We start from the raw sequence: 8,969 nt of genomic DNA, 5'->3' as shown, positions 1-8,969 counted from the left end.
ACGGACATTAGGCCCGCTCGCACGAAACGGAAATGAACGGCTCAGGAATGTGTTGCGTCCGCTGCCATCGTCAGGCTATCGATCTTGAACCTTGCTTTTATTTCTGGCACCAGCACGACGCTTCCCTAATGCACCTTAAACAACCTGTTCGAAGTTCGAACGCCACTACCACCGCCAACTGTGTGTGTGTGTGTGTGTGTGTGTGTGTAGGCTCTTTGTCTGGGTGTTATTGCCAAAACCACCTGCGTTGCGCCATCATCGCACGGCAAGAGAGGCATGGGGCAGATTCCAAGGAGGCGCCTGGTCGTTTACGGCGTTGCAGAGAGCGAGCGAGCGGCGTTGCGACGATTGGCAACACTGTAACAACAAGCCGCTTATAGAAGCCTCGATTCTAGTTTTGCCAGCAAGTTGCAGGTCCCGGCACTAGGTTTAGCGAGGTAAGGGAAAATATTTGCCGCAAGAAGTACTGCACAATAGTGGGGCAAAATCAAAGAACATAACTACCAAGAACACGCACCGGGCGAAGCATGCTGACCTACACCACCGGCCCATCTAATAGGTACTAACAGGATTAGGAAACCAATTCTACTGGAGCACGTTTGGGAAGGGGAGAGAGAGCACCAAATCTATAAAACGCCGGACAACGTTGGCCAGCCTTTTTGATGGCTTCTGTCTGTCACACCGTGAGCACAGAGTAGTTTGGTAGCTTTGTGCAGTCCCCAGTAGCCGTGCCGTGTTCCATCCAACTTTTCCACTTTTTCCAGCCTTCCTGTCTGTATGTGTGTGTGTGAGTGGTGGTGACCAAATTTCTGGTGCTACTCGGTTGTGTCGGGCAGATTAATAGCGGAGTCGAATTTGAGTTTCGCTAACGAAACTGTGCTTGTTGAGGGCGAGAGTTAAAGGATTCAGCAGGGCAAAAGGTGATTCTTCGTTGGATGTGTGAGGCAGCTGGCCTCGTTTGTGCCTGCTGAAGTCACCAGTATTCGAACGTTTGGAGGTGTTGAAGAAGAATGTTCTCCCCTTAGCTAGGGGATGATGATAGGGGGTTGAAAGAAGCCGGTCAAACTCATTTGATTTCTCCATGGCACAGATACGGTTTTCAACTGACTTGTAAAGCTAAAAATAGATCACTCAATAGTGTTACGAAGTGCAAACCATTAGGACGTAATTACCGACGACGATTCAATCCAATCTCACTTATACAATAGCACTTGAGCTCGTTATTCCTATTACACATGTATCGTTCTTATTTCTTTACATAACAAAGCTTGAAGTTCGATCGTTCTTTAACTGGCTTTCGAGCCCGGTTTCATAGTTAAACTTAGTCTCTCACTCACTAAGTTACTTCTAAATTGCACACGTGGTGACGCTTCACTGAACGTACATGTGGTCATCACACATTTCTCAGCGTTTTCATTGAGTTTTTCCTCCCTCTCAGCCACTCATCCATTTGACGCTCGTCCATTTTAGTGCCAATTGAAACCACATTTCCATACGAAATATCAGTGTAGCGTACCAGCATACGCGGAGCCAAGGTAACGTAAGACTGCTCCTATACAATCTCCCGCCAACCCGTGATCACGACAAACTTGATCCGTTCACTTCACACTGTTCACCTTACAACTCCAGCAGAGTGATCTACCGATGTGCCATCCCTGAAGCAGCGCGACGATCATACAACAGCAGCACAGCAGAGCGAGCGCAGCATGGGCAACGAAAAGAAGGACCCGGGCGGGGTCGGCGTACAGATCGAGTCACCGTCCCCGGTGCCGTCCGGTTGCGGTGGTTCGGCCGCGTTCAACATGATCACCAACATCAATCTGCCCGTGCCACTGTCGCTGGAGGAGAAAAAGTATCTGCTCGCGGTGGAACGGGGCGATCTGGCGAGCGTCAAGCGGATCCTCCAACGGGCCCACCGGAAGCGGAACGTAAACGTCAACTGTGTAGATTCGTTGGGGCGAGGAGCGCTGACGCTGGCCATCGAGAACGAAAATCTCGAGATGGTTGAACTGCTGGTGATCATGAACGTCGAGACGAAGGACGCACTGCTGCTCGCGATCAACGCGGAGTTCGTCGAGGCGGTGGAGCTGCTGCTCGAGCACGAGGAGCTCATCCACAAGGACGGTGAACCGTACGTACGTATCGTGTGTGTGTGTGTGTGTGCTGAGGTGGAGTGGAGAGGGAAGATCTCTAACATCCGATCGTTTTACAGAGCTGGCAAAGGGTGGACATCAATACGGCGATGTTCACACCGGACGTGACACCGCTGATGCTGGCCGCCCACAAGAACAACTACGAGATCCTGAAGATTCTGCTCGATCGTGGTGCAACCTTGCCGATGCCTCATGACGTTAAGTAAGTTGTGTGGGTCCTCTCACATCCTAACGAATCCTAACCCTATACACAATCGCTATCCCCAGATGTGGCTGTGAAGAGTGTATCCGCCGCTCGTCGGAAGATTCGCTCCGCCACTCGTTGGCCCGTGTTAACGAGTACCGTGCGCTGGCGAGCCCTTCCCTGATCGCACTCAGCTCGCAAGATCCACTCCTAACCGCCTTCCAACTGTCCTGGGAGCTGCGCAACCTTGCGTTCGCCGAGCAGGAGTGCAAATCGCAATACCTCGAGCTGCGGCACCAGTGTCAGAACTTTGCGGTGGAGCTGCTGGACCAGTCCCGCAGCTCCCAGGAGTTGGCCATCATTCTAAACTACGATCCGAACTCGCCGCCCTACATGGACGGGGACCATATGAAGCTGACGCGGCTCGAGCTTGCGATCGACTACAAGCAGAAGAAGTTCGTCGCCCATCCGAACATCCAGCAGCTGCTGGCGGCCATGTGGTACGAGGGTGTGCCCGGCTTCCGGCGCAAGTCGGCTGCCGACAAGATCTTCATCATCGTGCGTACCGCGGTGCTGTTTCCGATCTACTGCCTGCTGTACATGATTGCGCCCTCGTGCGAAACGTCCAAGTTTATGCGAAAACCGTTCATGAAGTTCTTGATTCACGCGTCGTCCTATCTGTTCTTCCTGTGTAAGTATCCTCCCGGGGTTAATTGGGGGGGGTGGAAGCATCACTCACCGATGTGTCTCTATCCACAGTTCTGCTCATCCTCGTCTCGCAGCGTGCGGAGGTCCAGGTGGTCCTGCTGTTCGGTACCGAGAGCATGAAACGAGCGCTACAGGAAGAGTTGGCCCGCCAGCGAGGCAACGGGCCAACGTACCTCGAGTGCCTCGTCGTCATCTACGTGATGGGCTTCATCTGGGAGGAAACGCAGGAAATCTTCATCGAGGGCATCCGCAGCTACCTGCGCAACATGTGGAACTTTATCGACTTCTCGCGCAACTTCCTGTACTGTTGCGTCGCGCTGCTACGCATCATCGCGTACATTCAGCAGACGTCACAGATATCGGCCGACCCGAGTACGGCGTACATCGCGCGCGAACACTGGGACGACTTTGATCCGCAGCTGATCGCAGAGGGTTTGTTTGCGGCCGCGAACATCTTTTCTGCGCTGAAGCTGGTCCATCTGTTTTCGATCAATCCGCACCTGGGACCGCTCCAGATCTCGCTCGGCCGGATGGTGATCGATATTGTGAAGTTTTTCTTCATCTACTCGCTGGTGCTGTTTGCGTTCGCGTGCGGCTTGAACCAGCTGCTCTGGTACTTTGCCGATCTGGAAAAGTCCAAGTGTTACAGCCTGAAGGGTGGCCTCCCGGACTGGGACAATCAGGGCGATGCGTGCATGAAGTGGAGACGGTTCGGAAAGTATGTCGTGCGCGTCCCACGGGATTGGAGTATCGTTCGAAGAAACCTTCGATCTCTCTCTCTCTCTCTTTCTAGCCTGTTCGAGTCCTCGCAGTCCCTGTTCTGGGCCAGCTTCGGCATGGTCGGGTTGGAGAACTTTGAGCTGCAAGGCATCAAGTCCTACACGCGCTTCTGGGGTCTGCTCATGTTCGGCTCGTACAGTGTGATCAACGTGATCGTGCTGCTGAACCTGCTCATCGCCATGATGTCCAACTCGTACGCCATGATCGATGAGCACTCGGACACGGAATGGAAGTTTGCGCGCACCCGGCTGTGGATGAGCTACTTCGAGGAGAGCTCCACGCTACCGCCACCGTTCAACATCTTCCCGAACATGAAGCACCTGATGCGTCTCTTCGGCAAGAAGAAGAAGCGTGATCTGAAGCGTGAATCGACCATTGTGAGGCCGTTCGTTCGCGGGAGGCCACACGACCGATGCTTGCTAATGGAGCTTGTCTGTTCTGCTTACAGCGTCGCAAGGAAGATAAGGAACGGGCCGAACGTTACACCAACGTGATGAGAGCGCTCGTGTGGCGCTACGTGTCGGCCATGCATCGCCGCATGGAGCAGGACGCCGTCACCGAGGATGACATCAACGAGGTCAAGACGGAGATCTCGGCCATGCGGTACGAGCTGTTGGACATCTTCGAGAAGAACGGAATGGATGTGTCCGCTGTCGATCGTAAAGAGAAGGGTAAGTTACTTAACTCATCCTGATTCTTGGACATGTCATGACAATTTCATTCCTTCCAGCCGTCTTGGCCAAACGCATGAAGATCTGGGAACGACGCCTGATGAAGGACTTCCAGGTAGCGCCAGTGGAGATTGCCGAGCAGGAGGAGGAAGAGGAAGAGGAGGACGCCAACCCGCTGGCACGGTTCCGGCGGGTCGCGAAGAAGGTCGCCAACAACACGACCTCCGCCAAGTGGGGCCAGGTGATGACCGGCGTCGGGGTGGAGATGAACTCCCAGATCGGTCGTTGCCGCAACCGGGACAGCTTCCGCCAGCAGCAACAGCTGCAGAAAGCGATGGCCGAAGCACGCCGGCTGGTAGAGCGTAGCCCTCTGCCCCGCTCGCGCAGTGCGTCGCCCGGCATCGAAGGCTACACCGATGAGACGACCACCACGCTGCTCAACTTGCTGAGCCAGCTGGCCGAAGAGGGTGACGCCTCGCCCGGCAACACCCTCAACCTGCACGACCAGAAGAGTGGTGCGGCCACGCCGCTCAACATGCTCACCGCCCAACTGCAGGCCGCCCTCAGCAAGACTCCGTCGCCGCGCATGGGCAAATCACCGAAACCGTTTGGCGACTCCGGACTCAAGTCACCGGCCGGCACACTCGGCCCCGCCGGACGGGCACGCTCACCCGGTGGTGGCCTGTCACGGTTGGACGGTCCGTCCGTGGCCAGCAAATCGCCGCTCGCTTCCATCGCCGGAAGCAAATCACCTTCTCCGGACGGAACGCCGGCCCCGGAGAAGAAGAACAATCTCGACGTGAAGCCTGCACCGCCTCCGTCGATCATGTCCCCACCACCCGGCAAGTGTTCCTCCCCGTCCGCCACCGTCCAGTCACCTCCACCGACCATTCAGTCACCTCCACCGACCATCCACATCACGCGTACCGAGTCGCAGCTGGTGAAGAAACCTCGGACCGACTCCAAGGACAGCAACGAGTGTGAGGAGGAGTGTGGTGGAGCTCCTTCCCTTCCATCCTCCCCACCACCACCGGCCGATTGCACCCAGTCCGTGGTTCACAGTGACGATCCGGAACCGCTCGTGTCGGGTGTTAATTCACCGCCGAAGGTTGTGAAACGCAAGGCTCCCGCACCAGTTCCGGCAGCTTCCGCCGGCGAGGACATTTCCGTCGCACGCCCGGTAGCTGTCAAACCACAGCCCGGTCAAGGCATGCTTCCGCCACCACCATCGAAGGATGATTCGGTGGCCATCATTCCTACCTTCAGCACCACTCCGGCAACTCCACTTCCGTCCCACAAACCCGTGGCCGCTCCTCGACCACCCTCACCGGTCGTTCCACCCCCGAAGGTAGCTTCACCTCCACCGACCATCGGCAGCCCGCCGCTAGTGCCACTCATCAAAACGGAGCTAATGGCCGACCTCGAACCGGAAGCCGCACCCGGCGCAACCAAGAGTTGCTCGTCCGGTGGCAGCAAGGAGAGTTTGATTGTTGGCGGTGGCGATGCTTCGGCCGATGCGGCACGGGCTGCCTCCTCGCCGCCCTGTCTCCGTCCGTACCGCAAGGTGGACGACGTTACCACCATCAAACGCCAGCCCAAGAGCGGCTGGTTGTAGGCGGCTGGCGTGAGATTGTGGAGATAGCATTCCGAGGCCGGGCAGTAGCTACAACGTGTGATAACTCACTCGCATGAGATGAGAGGACGATGGTCATAATCTAAAGAAAAATAGAATACGAATATCAGTGGATGCTTCTTAACACAGCAAGGAAAGCGTGACATTTGGAGAGCTTTCCGAGCGCCCTTTTTCCTTGCGGCGAACAAAAACACCTTATTGTTGTTGTATTTCAATTTATAAAAGTGGAATAAATAAAAACTCACTAAAGGTATCCTTGCACAAGGTACAACCAAACGCTGGTGTGATTATGATTATCGTCTCGGGTGGGGTCAATTTCTCACTAACTCACTAACCTAACTTCACTGTCTTTTATTAGCCTCGAACTTAAGTCTCAACTTCACTACTCATTTTCCGCTTCATGTGTTTCAACTTATTGTGGAATCAGTCTGACCTGTGCATGTCCAAAGGCTTTATTACCAAGCCCTTCATTTCTAATAAATAGAATTTGCTCGTCAAATTACCAATTGCCTATTACCTATTGCTAAGCTAAGCATCTCAAGGTGTTTCACCTAGTTACTTACTTATCCGGCGCTACAACCACGGCCGCGGACTTGGCCTACTTCAACAATCCTCGAAACCGCTCCGGCCGTTCTGGAGGACGCATCAACGCCATCACTCCATCTCAGTTTGGGCCTACCACGGCTGCTCTGACCGTGTGGACGGCCTGAAAGGACTTTACGGGCTGGGTCGTCCGGTGTCTTTCTCATGACGTGACCAGCCCACCGGAGCCTGGCGAATCTAATGCGCTGCACGATGGTGAGACCCTCGTACAGCTCGTAGAGCTCGTCATCGTAGCGGCGCTGTCCTCTGGTGTACGACTACTCATTAAACGGTTCTGATATTGTCCGCAAAAGCTGTGTTAGGGATTTGGGAGTACTCTTCGATGAGAAGCTGAGCTTCCACGAACAGCTCGAACACGTCGTCACCAAGGGCAACCAGCTGATAGGCTTGCTTAAGCAACATACTCGCGACTTCACGGACCCGGTCTCCATCAAGGCGCTCTACTGCTCCTTGGTTTGATCGGTGCTGGAGTATGCCTCCATTGTATGGTGGCCATCTGCTGCTCGGCCCCTAGCCCGTTTGGAATCCGTCCAGCGCAAATTCACCCGGTTCGCATTGCGCTTCTGGAGGGTCCAAGTGGACTACGACGCTAGCTGTGCGCTTTTGGGTAACGAGTCGCTGAACCAGCGAAACTGCAACGCCCAGAGACTTTTTGTTGTGGGACTTTTGGACAACCGGATCGACTCTCCAACACTATTCTCTGGTGTCATCTTATACGTCCCAACTAGGCCGCTTCGCCCAAGGACGCTGCTTGACGTAGAGGATCGCTGAACCCGTTTTGTATGTGCTGGAATATAATTGTATCAGTAATCGTCACCAACCGGACATGCCACGCGCTGCGCTTTTAAATTGTATTCGATCCGTCCGTTCCTGTAACTGTTAAGTGTCTTAGCAATTAGGCTTCAAGGGGGCCCTGCGTGACTCGTTGAATTTTAATGACAATAAAGGGAATAAAGGGCTCCTCCATTGTCCTTCCACACATACGAGGCCAAAAATCCTTCTGAGCATCTTCCTCTCGGACGCGGCTAAGAGGGCTTCGTCAGTTTTGGACAGAGTCCATGTCTCAGAGGCGTATGTGAGTACTGGGACTATAAATGTTCTGTACAGTCCCAGCTTCGTCCGTCGCGACGGGTATTTAGCGTGGAGAAGTTTCCTCACGTTGTATCAATGCTGTTGTCGGTGCTGACTTTTGACCCCAGATAGGCGAAGTTTTGGACGACTTCGAAGGTGCGATCACCTATCTGTACATCACTCCTGCGAAGATCAGTGTTTGTTAGCAAGGCCGCTGGTAGTGCCACCGTCATTAGGTGTTTCACTGCTATGCAGCTTATAAAGCCCACTTGTATTCACATATGTAAAGTTTTATCCTTTGGGGGTCATTAAATAACCCTGGCTGCTCGAAGAGAGATAAACCACCATCCGGGTTAATATGCTAGAAAGAGACAGGATTTGTTAAGGCTATTTTTACCGTTTTGTTTCCACTTTAAGATAACTACCAGGTTCTTTCAAACTTTTGTGAAACCTATTAAATAGTGCTCTGCTAACTGGCTTATCTTTACCCTAAGCTGACTTTTAATGGTAAAATCAGATAGTAACCAAGACAATCAAATATCTCTTCTTCTTCTTTCTTGGCTGGCTCCTATGTAGCAAGTCTTAAGGACAAGATCAGCCAACGAGTTCGCTGTGCTCCTCTACGCTTCGTGCCGAACGGGCCGAACTGGCGTGCACCTTTCTGGTAGGGCATGACTCCAGCATCCTCATTACGTGCCCTAACCAGCGTATCCTTCCGGCTTTGGCAACCACCAAACCAGTGGCGAATAAACATAGGAATGGAAGGAGCGACCACTCGGATCCTCGTCGGTCAGGGGGGTCCTCATCGGTGAGAGAATTCCAGTTGTTTCCCTCTAACGTGTCACAATTAGAGGGGCCTCAACTGTTATTCCGCTTGGGGCCTCCTAATATCGTAACCCACCACTACACCAAACATAGTCCGTAGCACTGGCATTGGTGTCCTCCGCCAGCATAGTCCAGGACTCGTGCCCGTATCAGTGTGCGATATATGGCGCATTTTGTGCGTTGTCGGAGTCTTCTGGATCTCAGGAGTCTGTGGAGTTCGTAGATTTCGCTGCTTACGTTGCTGTCCGCGAAGTGACGATCGTGCCAAGGTAGCAGCACTGTGGTGAAGACGTGTAAACCCTTCTTCATACGTCTTACGCACACACATCGTACGCACGCAC

At 53.7% G+C, this 8,969-nt stretch overlaps 1 protein-coding gene across 6 annotated transcripts; it reads left to right on the top strand.

Annotated features, from left to right (window-relative positions):
- The first annotated feature begins 659 nt into the window (after positions 1–659).
- LOC118506137 (transient-receptor-potential-like protein) lies at positions 660–6,406 on the top strand. 6 transcript variants are annotated; one of them, XM_036042873.1, is made up of 9 exons: positions 660–920; positions 1,439–1,535; positions 1,633–2,135; positions 2,213–2,355; positions 2,421–3,028; positions 3,097–3,763; positions 3,839–4,202; positions 4,274–4,496; positions 4,556–6,406. In XM_036042873.1, exons 3-9 carry the CDS (start codon positions 1,707–1,709, stop codon positions 6,109–6,111), a joined length of 3,990 nt encoding a protein of 1,329 aa, XP_035898766.1. In that variant the 5' UTR covers positions 660–920; positions 1,439–1,535; positions 1,633–1,706; the 3' UTR covers positions 6,112–6,406. The 6 variants fall into 6 exon arrangements, with proteins under 6 accessions (XP_035898766.1, XP_035898769.1, XP_035898770.1 ...); XM_036042876.1 differs by having other exon boundaries at positions 1,471–1,535; positions 4,556–6,305; XM_036042877.1 differs by having other exon boundaries at positions 1,471–1,535; positions 1,630–2,135; positions 4,556–6,305.
- Positions 6,407–8,969: the final 2,563 nt, after the last annotated feature.

The sequence above is a fragment of the Anopheles stephensi genome, chromosome 2 (genome assembly GCF_013141755.1).
Source record: "Anopheles stephensi strain Indian chromosome 2, UCI_ANSTEP_V1.0, whole genome shotgun sequence".
NCBI lineage: Eukaryota > Metazoa > Arthropoda > Insecta > Diptera > Culicidae > Anopheles > Anopheles stephensi.
The sequence above is the reverse complement of the archived record's forward strand: the minus strand, read 5'-3'. Positions and strand labels throughout refer to the sequence as shown.

What these genes read in the sequence shown, in the direction of transcription:
- LOC118506137 (XM_036042873.1), top strand. Translation starts at nt 1,707, where the DNA reads ATGGGCAACGAAAAGAAGGACCCGGGCGGGGTCGGCGTACAGATCGAG. An exon ending in CCGATGCCTCATGACGTTAA is followed by an intron (nt 2,356 to 2,420) that starts GTAAGTTGTGTG and finishes CGCTATCCCCAG; the next exon opens with ATGTGGCTGTGAAGAGTGTA. An exon ending in GTCCTATCTGTTCTTCCTGT is followed by an intron (nt 3,029 to 3,096) that starts GTAAGTATCCTC and finishes CTCTATCCACAG; the next exon opens with TTCTGCTCATCCTCGTCTCG.